At 43.0% G+C, this 16625-nt stretch overlaps 1 protein-coding gene across 1 annotated transcript; it reads left to right on the top strand.

The window, feature by feature from the left end:
* Positions 1–6911: 6911 nt before the first annotated feature.
* On the top strand, positions 6912–15546 carry LOC107718505 (gastrula zinc finger protein XlCGF57.1-like). Its single transcript, XM_016525606.1, has 3 exons — positions 6912–6974; positions 8074–8230; positions 13329–15546. The coding sequence occupies exons 2-3, from the start codon at positions 8146–8148 to the stop codon at positions 15017–15019; spliced, it is 1776 nt and encodes a 591-aa protein (XP_016381092.1). The 5' UTR covers positions 6912–6974; positions 8074–8145; the 3' UTR covers positions 15020–15546.
* The last annotated feature ends 1079 nt before the right edge of the window (positions 15547–16625 follow it).

Below are 16625 nucleotides of genomic sequence, written 5' to 3'. Positions count from 1 at the left end.
GAAGGCAGGCCTTCATTTGATACAGGAACTATTCGAGCCGTTCATGCCAGACTGGGGAGAGAGGTGTTGCAATAATGTAAAATATGTGAAAAATAATGTGTTTTTCGAACAACCTACTATGAGAGCCTGTTCTAGTACACCCCAAAAACAAAATCAAGACTTTGTAAAAGAGCATAATAGGACTCCTTTAAGTCATTTTATTCCTCACACCCATTTTTATTTCTCTTAATATTTATAGTGTGTATGTGTCTTTAAGAAATGCATGGTTGGCCTGTCATGTGACCAGTCACGTGACAGGAAGCATGAACTGTATAAAGAGAGCAGCATGCCAAACAAAGTGGCCATGAACAGCTACCAAACCCACCTGGATTGTGGAGTTTCCTTTTTGTGGATTTACCTTTCCACATTTACTTGCAAGCTTGTGGATTATCACTCGTTTTGGGTCGTATACCCAGATAGCACACGTACGTCTGCAAGATGTCTGTTAAAGATCACTTTGTAGAATCTGTCCTGTGAGCTTCCCTGGCTACTGTTGACTGTTGGAAAAACTAATGTTTATCAAAAGTTGGCGCTACCCTAGTGAAAATCAATATACTAAAATGTATTTGAAATACATTTATACTACAAATACATTTATGTATTTATGTACTTAAATTATCCTGCAATTGCACTTTCAATATACTTAAAGTCTGCTAAATTGGAACAAGAACAACTAATTTTGTACTTAAAGCACTTTAATTGTGACTAGTGGATAATACGGGGTTTTTGTCATCTTTTTCAGCTTACAATGTTAACCCATCTTTCAAAGGATGTTCAAATGCACAGAAAATCTGGACCTAATATCTGGATTTCCATTTGAGGATTATTTGGTTAAGTAAGAAATTCAGGACCAAACAATCCACTGAAATTTGTCACAAATGACACAAGTAATGTGTGCGCAAAGCCGTGAAGATTTGCAGACAATAATTGACTTGCAAAGATGAAAAAAAAACAGCGAGGGACACTTTTGATACTTTTTTTTTATAGCACCCACTTAAACTGCTTGAATTCACTAGAATTATTTTTCATGTATTCCCGGTTCAAATGTGACAAATGTAACAAAGTATCATACCATAACAATCAACGCTCGATTTAAAAAAAATCTTAAATGAGTTTTGAGTCAAAATGACCCGACGGACGGATGAGGGTTAATGAAAGCTCCTGCTGGAGCATCACAGATAACGCTCTCGGTTACTCACGTAACCTCGGTTGCCTGAGATGAGGGAACGAGACATTGCTATGGGAATTACCTTTTCCTCCAAATACTACTGAAGCCTTATTGAATCACGCCAGTGAAACTGGCCAATGGCGTTCAAGCGCGCGAAATATGAGGGGCTCCCACTCTATATAAAGCAGCGCTTGTACGTCATCTATTCAGAATCTTGACTGAAGCAACTTGGCATTCTATGATCCTGAGCTAGGTGACATGGCAATAAGAGCAATGTCTCGTTCCCTCATCTCAGGGTACCGAGGTTACATGAGTAACCGAGAGCGTTTCCTTTTGATTCGGTCACTCTACATTGCTACGGGAACGTATAAAATCCCGACGTGTCACAGCGATGGAGCCTGGCTCAACTCCGTAATGAGAGTGGCAATGATATTGGCGCTCTTGTTAAACAGCTCAGGTCTACAGGACTTAGTCGAAACCATGCAGCCTGCCGCCATGCAAATGTCCTGAATAGATATGCCATTTGCCCAGGCCCACGAGGACGCGAGTCCACAGGTTGAGTGGGTCCGAACTCCTATAGGATATTTCACGCCCTTAGAGCCATAAGCCAAAGCAATTGCGTCGACGATCCAGTGTGACAGCCTTTGCTTGGACACAGGCAGGCCTTTTGTGCGCCCTCCAAAGCATACAAATAGCTGGTCCGAGAGCCTGAACTGTCTACAGCGCTCGGGATAAATGTGCACCGCACGTACAGGGCACAGCAAAAGTGTATTAAGCGGCTCCGGCCCGGCCAGTGTTTCGGGACGGCAAGCAGTGATGTGACCTGCGCTTTAAATGGAGTCGAAAGCATTTTAGGCACATAACCCTTCCTAGGCTTTAAGTTGAGTCTGCAATCACCTGGCCCGAACTCAATACACGAGTCGTCAACTGACAGCGCCTGCAGGTCACCAACTCGCTTAAGGCTCCATGACTCTGGATTTGGATGCTATATATGTTAACTGTGCTTGAGAGAGGAGGTCTCTCTTCAGTGGGATAGTCCACGGGGGGGGGGGCTACCAGCATCTCCACCAATTCTGGGAACCACGGCTGATTGGGCTATTTTGGTGCCACTAACAGAACAGATTACCTTTCCTCTCTGATTTTGCAAAGCACGCGAGGCAGAAGTTTCATTGGAGGAAAAGCATACTTGCGTACTTTCGGCCAGCTGTGAGCTAGTGCATCCACTCCCAGGGGAGAGTGTCAGTGAATAAAACAGCGGGCAGTGAGTGAAGAGATCCACCTCCGCCTTGCCGAATACACTCCAAATCATATTGACTGACAAAGGGTGTAATCTCCACTCCCCGTGGATTACCCCGCCCCTCGACAGTAAATCCACGGCGTAATTCAGGCGTCCGGGGACATGTACTGCCCGGATGGAGAGGAGGTGTCGATCTGCCCACAGAAGAAGGTCTCTCGCCAGCCGCAGCAGCATACGGCTCGCATACGGCTCCCCAGCCCGTGCTCGATGCATCTGTTGTCTTTCTCCTGATCACTTGGCCAATAAGAACACCCCGGCGATACAGTCATATTGCGCCAAGGGGTCAGCGCATCCCAGCAGTCACCTGCAGTGATGCACTTTGATGTGCAAGGTACCCGTGCGCCATGCGCTCTGTGGCACCCAGCCCTTTAGCCAGAGCTGAAGCGGTCGCATATGTAGGAGCCCTAGTTTGCACACTGTCGAGGCGGCAGCCATCTGGCCGAGTGTCCTCTGAAAGCATTTCAGCGGGGGAGAGTGCCCTAACTTGAAGACTGCGAGAGAGCTGATCAGTTTTTGTGAGCGCTTCTCCGACAGACACGCTCGCATACTCACAGTCAGCCCTAAGCTCTGAAGATGAGGGAGGAGTCTGAGCTTGTCGGTGAGCAGCGCGCTATCTGATTGGGCTAAGACTAGTCAATCGTCGAGATAGTTCGGGATGCGCATTCCGCTCTGCTTCAGAGGAGAGAGAGCGGCATCCATGCATTTCATAAACGTACGAGGGGCCAGGGATAAACCGAAGGGTAGGACCGTGAATTGGTACGCTATCCCCTCGAATGTAAATCTCGAGGGGCTGCCTGAATGTGAAAATAAGCATCCATTAAATCCACAGAGATAAACCAATCTCTCGGTCTGATGTGTGAGAGGATTTGTCTCAGCGTAATCATTTTGAACTAGCACTTCGCGATTCAGCCGTCTCAGGTCCAAGATTGGGCGGAGTCCGCCGTCTTTGGTACCAGAAAATAGCGACTGTAGAAGCCGCTCTCGCGATCTGCTAGGGGCACTGTCTCTACAGCGTGTTTTGCGAGGAGGTTGTGTATTCCTCTCGCAGAACTGAGGCATTCTGCTCCCATACAGTGGACATTTACACACCGTTGAAACGGGGTGGCCTGCGGAAGAATTGAAGCGTGTAGCCGTTCTTTATTGATTTCATAACCCACTCTGATACGCTTCTGTGAACTGTGACAGCGGGTGAGGCGGACTGCACACCGTGAGGGATAACTCGTCGTTGGGGGGCGGGGAGTTTAATACCACACGAGTGTGAGAGTGAGTGGAGGGGAATTGCTTCGATATTGAGGTGAGTTTTGTATGTTTTTCGACTATATTGCACTGCATAGTGGAACAGTCAAAACACAAACATGACTTTTGCTCTCGCCGCCCGCAACAGGCAGGGGGGCGTGGTGAACACACACAGCAGAGCGAGCAGACTTTTTCAGTGGCTCGTCTTCGGCGCTGGGTGCGCAGGTGGGTTCGCGCCAGTGCACTTTGGCAGGAAGTGGTTAATAGCCTTCAAATGTTTCTGCGCTTCAACGAAGCGCTCCGTGAACGTCTTTACCGCTGCTCCGAAGAGACCTGAGGGATTCACGGGAGCGTCCAGAAGGGCCGTTTTTTCCGAGTCCTTTAACTCGGTCAGAGTAAGCCACAGGTGACGATCTAGCACCACAAGATTCCCCATGTTGCGGCCGATCGTTCGAGCTGTCACCTTCGTCGCTCTGAGGGGAAAAGGAGGTGCCTCTGCAGGGTGTCCTTTCGGCCGCGATCCGACTGGAGGTACCACTCGTCCAGATGACTTCTGGCCGGCTCGGCAGGAGGCGCCCACTCCAAACCGAGCTCATCAACTGCCTTGGACAGGACGCTAGGGGGAGCTCGACATCACTATGATGGAGGTCCCCCGCGACGCTGCCGTGGGGCGCAGTGTAATCCAGCGGGCTGTTAGACCACTCCTATCTCGCAGACGCTGCCACCGAAATGGCATCATCCTCCTCTTCAGCGCCCTCCATGGCACCGAAGGACACCACATCTTGAGCGATGGGGGAGACGCGGAGAACAGCGGTCATGGAGCGCACTGGAAGGGGACCTGACCCTGACAGATCCGCATCAGAAGCTCGCGCCACTTTCCTCCTTGGCTCGAAAGAGGCTGCAGAGGAAGAGCGCGGCAGGGCTAGTTGGGCGAGTTCATCGCCTTGGACGATGGCCACACGGAGCTTGAGAGTCCGGAGGCTCATATCTCCGCAGTGGGGGCAGTCCGACCCCCCAAGCGCCGCCTCTGCGTGGGCGCGACCCAGGCAGAAGACGCACGACTTGTGGCCATCAGCGTTTTTTCCGAGTCCTTTAACTCGGTCAGAGTAAGCCACAGGTGACGATCTAGCACCACAAGATTCCCCATGTTGCGGCCGATCGTTCGAGCTGTCACCTTCGTCGCTCTGAGGGCCAGATCCGTGGCGCGTCGGAGCTCTTTGAACACTTCAGGGTCTGGCCCGTCCTCATCCAGAGACTTGAGCAGCTTGGCCTGATACACCTGGAGTATCGCCATCACGTACAGTGCTGAAGCTGCTTGGCCCGCCGCGGAGAAAGCCTTGCCGGCGAAGTTTGCAGTGGAGCGGCAAGGTTTAGAGGGGAGAGACGCATTGTTTCTCACTCTCCAGTTCGGCGCGGCTGAAGGACAGAAATGGGCAGCGACGGCTTCTTCCATGGGGGGGAGTTTAACATATCTCACTTGGTCAGCGCCGTCCACAGAAGACAGGAGGGAGGATCCCGGGTTATGCACTTGACTGGTGAGCGGCGCGTTCCACGACTTCATTATCTCATCGTGCACCTCAGGGAAAAAGAGGTGCCTCTGCAGGGTGTCCTTTCGGCCGCGATCCGACTGGAGGTACCACTCGTCCAGATGACTTCTGGCCGGCTCGGCAGGAGGCGCCCACTTCGCCTTGGAAGATGGCCACACGGAGCTTGAGAGTCCAGAGGCTCATATCTCCGCAGTGGGGGCAGTCCGACCCCCCAAGCGCCACCTCTGCATGGGTGCGACCCAGGCAGAAGACCCATCATCCTCCTCTTCAGCGCCCTCCATGGCACCGAAGGACACCACATCTTGAGCGATGGGGGAGGGGCGGAGAACAGCGGTCATGGAGCACACTGGAAGGGGACCTGCAGCAGGGGGGTGAGGAGCCGGCGCGGGCTTGTCACCTGACCCTGACAGATTCGCATCAGAAGCTCACGCCATTGGCCAGTTTCACTGGCGTGATTCAATAAGGCTTCAGTAGTATTTGGAGGAAAGGGTAATTCCCATAGCAATGTAGAGTGACCGAATCGAAAGGGAACAGTGGCGACCTTAAAGAAGCACTGTATAACCTTGATAACCAATCCTTTGCTTAAAATCCTTGTAACTCACTGACAATATCTTTTAAATACTCAACCAAACTGAGCTTTTGTGGCTTTTTATTCACTGCAGCTCCACTGCTCTGTAACTCATCGGGAAAGGAAGCAATTAAAGAACTCACCCTTTTCACTTTCAGTTTCTAAGACTACGACTATCCATGTTTTTAACTGCTCGTGTTTTCATATGCAGCTGGCAAATAAAATGAAACAATAATTACTTCTGAGACAACACATACATTTATTGTTGGGTTAACTAACTGGTTTTGTGTCGATCGATCCAGAGCCACTAAACAAAATCTGCCTAAACACAACGTGTCAGAATGCTATCAACAATACCACATTATAGTATAATCATCAAATAATAGAAATGTGTGTGTGTGTGTATAGAAACCCTTTAATTCACACTGAGATTATATATTTTCACTTGTAAATCCCACTGTTTGCATTCTAATACTAGTATAAATGGTTTCTAATACTATAGTGTTTTTGAACCATACTATAGTATAGTGTATTATACTGTATATATTATAGTATTTACAACACTTTGTTAATTAATGCTACAGCATACTTTATAGTGAACTGATAAACTGTAATAAATACTGTAGTATCAGTTTTTACTACAGTAAACGGTGTTGTATTGTAGTATGATATACCCCTATTTGTAGAAAACTTAGTACAGTATTGGGTAAAGTAATTTGTTTATATTACTATAGTTGTCATATTACCACAGCAACTATAGAATTACCACAACAAATTAATTCAAGTACTTTACTATAGTAAGGTTCAAAAACACAATAGTATTTACTATAAATTACTATAGTATTTTTCCATTGGGAAACACATTAAAGTTCTGTCTTTAAGACAGAATCTCATCTTCTTTCATTTGTAGTTCTTAATATTTTCAACACACCATTGGACAACAGTTGTTTATGTATTTCACCAATAAGTCAACTCTGAAATCCTCTGGCATTTAAATGTGCATTTTGTTTTGTAGTTTAGACAGCAGCGTGATGACAGGACTTTTATTTTGGTGTTGTGGTGTGACGTCACAAGACTGCGCCGCTCTCCTGCGTCAGTTGAGATTCGGCCTGAAGAAAGGTTTGTGGTGTTTTTTTTAAGCATTTGAAAGCGTTTAAATGAATGCAAAACGTTAATGAAATTTCATAGTTTTACAAACAACGTAAAATTGTTTCATTATGGATGAAGTAAACGATGTGATACTTTATCTAACATTAATAAATAAACGGTATTTTTATGAGTAAACCGCACTCGCACGAGTAACAAAAGCTGCGTCTCATTTTGCTCCCTATGTAGTGAATCAGTTTATACTCACTGGCAAGTGCTGATGAGAGAAACATAGCTTTATGAAACAAAACAGCTAGGCTAACTTGCTTCCCAAAATGATTCAGTGAATCGTAGCGCAAACACAACAAACGCAATGACGACCAAATAGCAATTTTTTTTCGTGAAAACGTAATCTATTAAATATAGTAAGTATTACATGTGCAGATAATAATAACAATAACAACATTATTAGGGTTGCCAACTTCAGAAAAGGAAAATAAGGGACGTTACCTTGTTTATGATAGGCTTTTCACACTACGCTTAACCTTGGCTTAATATTATAGCTATAAAATTGGATTTTTCTGACCATTATGATGTGTTTTGGCTGCTTACATTTTTAAATTGTATTAAATGCTTATTTCAGAGATGAAATTCTGTTTATGAAAATTTCACATTTCAGCTCTAGAGTAATCTAACATGTGCAACATTTTAATTAGCTTACATGGTTATGAAAATACAACTAAAAATAACCTGCAGGGAAGGTTCCTAGAATGATTTTTATTTGGTTCCCAAAAATAACCAAAAGGGAACCATAGGGGACCGTTCTGTGTTTGTTGGGTATGGTGTATTACTGCAAATATGGGAAAAACTGCATTTCATATGGCTTTCATAAACGCTTCTTTGATGCCTTAAATACGAGGCAATTCTGTATCATACGGAAAGGTTGGCAACCCTAATCTAATACCAAATGCAAAACATGCTGATGTTTTTTGTTTAATTAGGTGATTTAAGGCCATTAACTCTTAGTCTGGCTCACTACAGCAGTGCAGTAACTAGGGAGCAGATTGAGACACACCCAGAGATTTAGTTTGCATTTATTATTGGTTTTCTTAATTATTCTCATCTTAAACAGGACAAAGTGTCCAAACACACAGAAAAACTCCTGCTGAAGCGACTGAGATCCACGTGACGCACTATAATAACGATGGCGTTTATTAAAGAGGAGAGTGAAGACATAAGGATTGAAGAAACATTCAGTCTGAAACCTGAAGATACTGAGGAACAAACAGGTTGGTTTTCATTCTCAAAGCTGAACTCACTCATCTGATCCTCATTAAAATATCCATCTCTACTGAAATGAATGATATTTCTGAAGAATGTCATACGAGTGTCCTAATTGAAGTTGTTTTATTTGACAAGGAGTGGGTCCTCGTGCTGACCAGACAAAATGTCAAAATGACTGTTTTTGGCAAGTGACTTCATAAATCTTAAAAGAGCTAAGACGTCCTAAATGACCGTAAAGAACAAGGAGAAAATTGGATTTGTGTCAGATCCACGTGCAACAGATTTTAAAGAGACAGCACTGCTTTAATGTTGTATTCGAGACTTTGTCTCATCCACACAAAGCCAGAGCTTTCCATATCCGATCTTTTTTCCCCTCATTCTTCTGTAAACATGGTTTTGTCTCATGAATAGGGATGGGCATATTTGGCAATTTCTTATTTTGATCATCGATAGGTTTCAAAAATAAAAACATGAACGCGTGATTAGAACACTGTTAGATTATGATTATGATGCAGCAATGTTATTAAAAAAAAGAAGCATAGGAATAGCTGCCTGAGGTGAAGCTGAAGAGTGACTTTATGCCAATAAACTAAAGCCTGTTTATGACACATCCTTTGATATTAATCAGATAACTTGGATATATAACATAGACGTAACATTATAACTTGTTTCTGCACAAAAGGATGCAAAGAGCTCCTGTCGTGATGGGCTTTTATGACAGCGCGCTGAAACACAGGCAAGGAAAGCAAACAGAATTTACTATAAATTTAATATTTATAAAGTTCCCGTTATAATGCTTATGACATTGTTTAAGGCAGATTTGTGCTATATTTTCCTCTACATTATCAAGTGATTTCTGAAATCGCCTGCGCGATTTCAATGCATACAAAAACTATTTTAATTAAAGTATGAAGAAGCATAGGAATAGCTGCCTGAGGTGAAGCTGAAGAGTGACTTTATGCCAATAAACTAAAGCCTGTTTATGACACATCCTTTGATATTAATCAGATAACTTGGATATATAACATAGACGTAACATTATAACTTGTTTCTGCACAAAAGGATGCAAAGAGCTCCTGTCGTGATGGGCTTTTATGACAGCGCGCTGAAACACAGGCAAGGAAAGCAAACAGAATTTACTATAAATTTCACATTTTATAAAGTTCCCGTTATAATGCTTATGGCATTAATGTTTAAGGCAGATTTGTGCTATATTTTCCTCTACATTATCAAGTGATTTCTGAAATCGCCTGCGCGATTTCAATGCATACGAAAACTATTTTAATTGAAGTATACCTACTGTTGAACAAATATGACGAAAAAAGCACTGCAGCATTATTATAATGTCAGTATTTTTTTAAAAAGAAACATCTAAAAGCAATATGATCATCTCAACTCCGTCAATATCAGGCATTGCATTTGAGCATGAAACTAAACACTGGAAATATGCAGTGCGTTCAGCATGTTAATTAATTTTAATATCCCAACGCATCCTATATTATATTAATCAGATAAGTATGTAGCTAACATGCTGTGGCCAGCTAAACAATCTGAGCTCAGGGTGCCCGCCCAAAGTGCTGCTATAACCAATCATTTTTTTTCATGATCGATCATCGCTGTCACGGCCGAGTACTCGATCGCTGTTGCACATCCCTACTCAAGAAATATCTGCGTACACATGAAACCGACTCAAAACAATGTAGTATACATGCCAGACCAGTATGTGGCGCTGTAATTCTGCCACAGCGATACACTAAAAACGGAGAAGACTTGTGTGTTGTATACAAACCCAACACAACAACAAGAAAAGCTAGTAAAGCTAATAGTGATGGGAAGTTCGGCTCTTTTGGCTCGGCTCCCTTAGAAGAGCCGGCTCTTACGGCTCCCAAATGGCTCTTTATTTAGTATCACTCTGAGCCTTCTATTTTAGCCCAATGTAGCAATTGTGAATGGTTTGTGTGTTGGTTAGCAATTTTTTTTATTCAGTGCTTTCATAAAAGCCTTATTTTTATGCTTTTTTTTTTTTCGTTACAAAAAAAATACACATACTATTATTTAACATTTTAATAAACTTTAATAATAACACTTTAGTCTTAAGGGCAGGTTGGCATTCAGAAATATCAGATGCCTCAGCTTGGATGTGCTGATGCGATTTCTCCCCTCTGTGATTATTTGTTTTGTTTTTGAGAAGACTCTCTCTGAGGGGACCGATGTTGCAACAAATTGCAACATTTTTTATAACACTAAATAAAAAAATTGCTTACCAACACACAGACCATTCACAATTGCTAAATTGGCCTAAAATAGAAGGCTCCAGTTGAAGAGTCGGCTCTTCTCGACGGGAGTCGGCTCTTCTTGTTCGCTACAAAGAATCGGCTCTCGTTCATGAACGACACATCACTAAAAGCTAATAGGCTCAGTAGCTTCTGCAGAACAAACGTAAGTATGTAGTCTGTTATTGACATCATCGTTTCACAAATTATACGGATTGGCTGTACACACGAAAATGCAAAGGTGTAGTTTTCAGATTTATCCACTCTGGGGCCCGGTTAAAAAAAATAGTGGTTTCACGCTCCAAAAAAGCCGGATCTGTCTGAACAAAACGTTGATATAATATATAATTTTTACATATACAGCTGAATGCGTCTCCGTGTGGACAGGGCGAAAGTCGGATGTTGAGAACATTCTAGTTGAATTGTTCCACTTCCAACTTTAACGAGTTCCAATCACACGTCGCGTTCACATGTTGCCCACATGATGTTGCCACGACACAAAGAGAGCGTTTTGTGTTTTTGTATCAATTATAGCAAAAAACATAAAAAAACTAAACAAAATGCTGCCGTTCGTTTTGAAAACTTAATGTTAATGTTTTTAAGTTTGACGTACGTTAGGTCCACACTATGCTCGCTGGAAGCAGTAATGTCAAATGACGCGCCTCGCTGAGGTTGGGGTTGATCGATTTGCCCCGAGTTCACTTCAGGCCCCGTTTCTGGTAGGTTTTGTCACTCTACACATAAACTTGGTGACGCCTCAGTCCACGCGTGGTACTCAAATCAAGCAACAACAAAAGAAAAGGAATTCGACCAATCGGAGTGCTGGGTTTATTCCTCAAATAGCAAGCAGGAGGATTGACAAATTCGTGCGGCCTATCGTTCAAAAGAGCCTGCAAATTGACAGCAACACAAAATCCATGGGTGTACAGATCAAGGTGGAGTTGATGGGTGTACAGATCAAGGTGGAGCCAAGGAATCCGAGCACGTAGGCTGAGCTCATGACCGGGAAGCTGGGTGTAGCCAGTGTAAGGGAGGAGCCGGGGAGCTGGATGGAAGGATGATGGGGCTTTGAAAGACTTCCCATTGCTGGGCAACAGAAATCAAGATGCTGAGCAGAACCAGCAGAGACGAAAGACTGGGTGGTACCAGCAGCGATAAAAAAGCCATGAGGCTGGGCAAGACCAGTGGAGATGAAGCAGGGGGGTGGTCCATTCTAGAGTGTGTAGATTCATGAGTGCTAGCTTCGTGACCACTGGATTTGGGAGCTCTGGGAACACAGAGGTCCCTTTTCCACCAGCAGGAAACCGGGTGCTAGTTCAGAGCTAGTGCTATTGCCGATTCAGATTTGGTTCAACTGATGCTTTTCCACGGGCTAGAGAGCCACCACAGAACTAGGTCTTAGACGTCTCATCTTTCCTAGCAACACTAGTGTGACAGCGCCAAACACAAACACACCAGGCTTGCTCAAGATGCATCGGCGCTGTGCAGACCGACCGGCACACGACACCAAAGCACCGCAAGAGCTATTGGAAAGCAGACGACTCTTTAAGCTTAAGAATTGCTCTCACGGTACTTTGACGCCACACGCCAGCTAGTCCACGCATCGCTGACACATCCCAAACAAGCCTAATATCAACAATGGCTTTGCTAACCTACATTGTCGTCCAAACACCGCAAATCCAACATGTTCGTATTTAGCTGCTATTTCATAAAAAGCCCGGTCAAAAGTTTCTATTCGTCTTGTTGATCACGGTAACCCAGCCCCTGATGCAAGCGGTTCTTACTTATAGACCAGCAATGTTTTGGTGTTACTTTATGAACCACTTTTCCTGGTACCAAGCTGGTGCTTTGGGTGTCGAAAGACAAAGAACCGATTTTAAATTAGGCTCTGGCTCCGAACCAGAGATTGAACTGCCCTGGTGGAAAAGGGGCAAGAGACTACTAGACTGGGGTCAGTGGACTAAGGCCAAGGGGTTCTGGAAGGGCAGTAATGGACTGGACTTTCTGGGGAGACTGGATTGATAGAAGCAGGGTCCTCCTTTATGTCACCCACAATGAAAGACTGTACATTTATTTGGTGCTTGCCCACTGTTTTTTTTGTGAAACTTTGTGTGCTGTGACCAGATATCCCTGAAAGAGATTATGAAATCTCAATTGATTAAATAAAGGATAAATGAAAAATCAACAATAAAATTTATTGATTATTTTCATCATAGATTACACAAATTCAGTAATAATCTGAACTCATTTGGACAGTTGTGCAGTTTTGTCACAAAATGTAAAAAAAATATTTTTGGCATAATATTGTGAGCTCTAATGATAATGTCCCTCATGGTCAGCATATACTAGGAGAAAAGCAGAGGACCTAATACTGAGCCCTGATGCACTCCATACTTGTGTTTGTGTAAACAAATAGACATTTCACATTACATACTAGTATCAAGTATTAGTCGGATAGATTAAAGACCTAGACTACGCTAGTGCTTATTGACAAATTTAAATAAAATTTTAAACATGAATGGCAGATTCAGGATTGGTCTATAACAGTGGTTTTTAATCCTAGTCCTGGGGACCCACCGCTCTGCACATTTTGTATGTTTCCCTTATCTGATACACTGAGTTCATGGAGCTCTCACCTAATGAGCTGGTGATCTGAAATCAGGTGTCAAAATGGAGACATAAAATGAGCGGAGCGGTGGGTCCCTAAGACCAGGAGTGACTGGTCTATAATATCCCAGTTTTGTTGGAAAATGTTTTATCTTGGTTTTGATGTCTGTTGCTTTAAGCCATTAAAGTGCCACTAATCTGTGTTTGTCTTTTTTCACTTTAGACCTGATGGCGCTGAAAGAAGAGAGGCAAAAACTGACAACGATAGAAGAGAAAGATCAATATGAGAGACTTGACTTGATGACTGTGGAAACATCTATGCAGTCTGAAGCATCTTCATCACCAAACAAAGTTCAGAAGACCGAATCTAACAGTCGCATCACCTGCCATCTATGTGGAAAGAGTTTAAAACAAAAATATAACCTTCAAATGCACATGATCATTCACACTGGAGAGAAGCCTTTCAAATGCCAAGTGTGTGGAAAGAGATTCCCACGTAAAGAAAACCTTAAACGCCACATGAATAGTCACACTGGAATGAAGCCTTTCATATGCCAACAGTGTGGAGCATGTTTAGCACATAAACAAAGCTTTGAATCCCACATGAAACGTCACACTGGAGAGAAGCCATTCACATGTGATCAGTGTGGAATGAGTTTCATACATAAAGTGTCCTTTGATTACCACACGAAGAAAGAATACTCAGGACAGAGCGGTTTTACATGTAATCGGTGTGGAGAGAGTTTCAGTTGTAAAGGAAACCTCAAAAATCATACGAGACTTCACACTGGAGAGAATCCTTTTACCTGCAATGTGTGTGGGAATAGCTTCACATATAAAGCACACTTTGATACCCACATGAGAATTCACACTGGAGAGAGGCCTTTTACCTGCAAACTGTGTGGGAAGAGCTTCTCCCGCAACGGATCTCTTAAGATTCACATGGTCGTTCACTCTGGAGAGAAGCCATTTCCATGTGATCAGTGTGGAAAGTGTTTCAGACATAAAACAACCCTTGATTCACACATGAAAAGTCACACTGGAGAGAGTCCTCACATCTGCAAATTTTGTGGGAAGAGCTTCTCAAGTAAATCAACCCTTAATGCCCACACGAGAAATCACACAGGAGAGAAGCCCTTCAACTGCAAACTGTGTGAGAAGAGCTTCACACAAAACGGAAATCTTAAGATTCACATGGCAACTCACACAGGAGAGAAGCCTTTTGTGTGTGCTCAGTGTGGAAAGTGTTATGCACGTGAAACAAACCTTACTTACCACATGAGGATTCACTCAAAAGAGTATAATTGTCATCAGTGTGGAGAGACATTCCCAGACAAGAGACACCTTGGCTGGCATGAAAAAATTCATTCTCGAAAATCTTTCAAGTGCCATGACTGTGGAAAGAGTTTCAGATTTAAAGGAAAATTTACGGTTCACATGAGAATCCACACTGGAGAGAAACCCTTCACCTGCACTCACTGTGGAAAGAGTTTCAGTCAGAAAGTAACCCTTCAGATTCACACGAGGCTTCACACTGGAGAGAAACCGTTCACGTGTCTTCAGTGTAAGAAGAGCTTCACATATAAAAGAGACCTGAAACGTCATTTGCAAACACATTCTGGAAAGAAACGGCAGTGCTCTGCGAGTAGAAAGAGGCTTAGAAAAAGGAGCAGTTTGAAAAATCATGAGCACGATCGCTCCGGAGGAAGTCCGGAGTTTAATTGTGATCAGTGTAAGAAAACATTTCTTTTGCCATCACACTTACAGATACACCTGAAAAGTCATGCAGATGTGAAACCACATTTGTGTTCTTCGTGTGGAAAGCGTTTTAAATGGCTCAGTAGTTTAAAATGGCACCAGAAAATGCGTATCTGTGTGAAATTGAAGCTACGTTCTCACCGCAGCCGAAAGTGACCCAAATCTGATCATCCACCTTCATGACCTTTTGCATTCTTCTCCTCTAGATAGACTCTTCTACATTTTAACCGCTGTATATGTGACCATCTGCTTTGCTATAATTCAGTATAATTCAATTTTGGTTTGTCGCAAGAATATGAATATGAAATTCATCTTTGAAACTTTTTACATTCACAAATTTAAAAGATAAACGTCAATATTACAAGTGTCATTATTGTTAGATTAGTTAATTGTAAAGTTAATTAGTGATGAAACTCAATTATAAAGGCAGAAAATAATGTCATTAACCAGCTTAATTCAGTTCAATCTTTCGTTCTTATCTGAGGGCCTGTTTACACCTGGTCACTTCATGCATTTTCTCTGTTTGGATATCTATCGGATTTTTTAAAACTGTTCCATTTACACTTGGCCATAAATGTGTCTTCGCAAAATGGATATATCCGATCTTCAGTTCCCGTACTACCGTATTGACCCGAATATAAGACAATGTTTTTTTCTTGGAAATACATCTGAAAAAACACGGTCGTCTTATATTCGGGCCAATACGGTATATGCAAATTTAACAGATTTCACGACAATGAAAGCAACCGATATGCGCTGCATTTATTCATCATCAGCTAATTTCAAGATCAAAGACTGCAACAGGAGAAAGCATGGCAACAGCAGTAGTAAGATCGTTAAGTCTCGCTACTTTTAATGAAGATGATTGTGTGTTAAGCATCTGCAACGTACTTTCAGTCTCATTTGTGGCAGTTTTCGCATCGGCTTGCTGAAGAGATACTCCGCTACTCATCCGTGATGATGCATGTTGCATTAGTGCTGTCATATCTTACTATAACATATCATAGCCTAAAAATGCTCTTTATTATTTTAACATTTTGGGAGGAGTAAAATTTACATACGTTTTTAACAACCAGATGCATTTACACTTGTCCAGTTTTGTCTGGAATGCGGTCCAGACCACCTCCTGAAGTGGTTCGAGCGATCGGATTTAAATCTGTCTCAAAAGCATTTCGGAGTGCATTTACACCTGGTCTTTTCAAGATTGGATATCTATCCGATCAGACAAAAACGTATGAGGTGGCCAGGTGTAAACAGGCCCTGACAGTGTCAGTGCAGCCTAATTGATAATTTCTGAATATTACTTGTTTTTTGAACCCCAGCTGAGCAGGCCAAAGGTGACAATGGCAGGGAACAGAAACTAAGGTGATAGTAGTGTAAGAAAAACCTTGAGAAAAACCAGACTTAGTTGGGGGATCAGTTCTCCTCTGGCCTCAATGAACAAACACTGCAATTTAAGATTGAAAGCTGCATCACAAAAAATTGTTCCGCAGGTAATTTCCATGATTGACCGTGATAACTGTAGCAATGAACGGAACAAAATATCTGACAAGCCAATGTCAAAATAGACCTGTGTATTAAGAGATCCAAAGTAAATTCAGAGTAACAGAACTACAGTAGCAACATGTCTTGTGTTGACTAAATATATTTAGAAGCTTCTACAGTTGCAGTTAAAACTTACAAACTGTAGTTTTTAAACTAAGGCAGGGTAGGTGATTTGGTTCACAAACATTTGTTGTTATGCTGGTTCAAAGTCTCTTCA

This window comes from Sinocyclocheilus rhinocerous, unplaced genomic scaffold (assembly GCF_001515625.1).
Source record: "Sinocyclocheilus rhinocerous isolate Xijiao unplaced genomic scaffold, SAMN03320098_v1.1 scaffold723, whole genome shotgun sequence".
In the NCBI taxonomy this organism is placed as follows: domain Eukaryota; kingdom Metazoa; phylum Chordata; class Actinopteri; order Cypriniformes; family Cyprinidae; genus Sinocyclocheilus; species Sinocyclocheilus rhinocerous.
The sequence above is the reverse complement of the archived record's forward strand: the minus strand, read 5'-3'. Positions and strand labels throughout refer to the sequence as shown.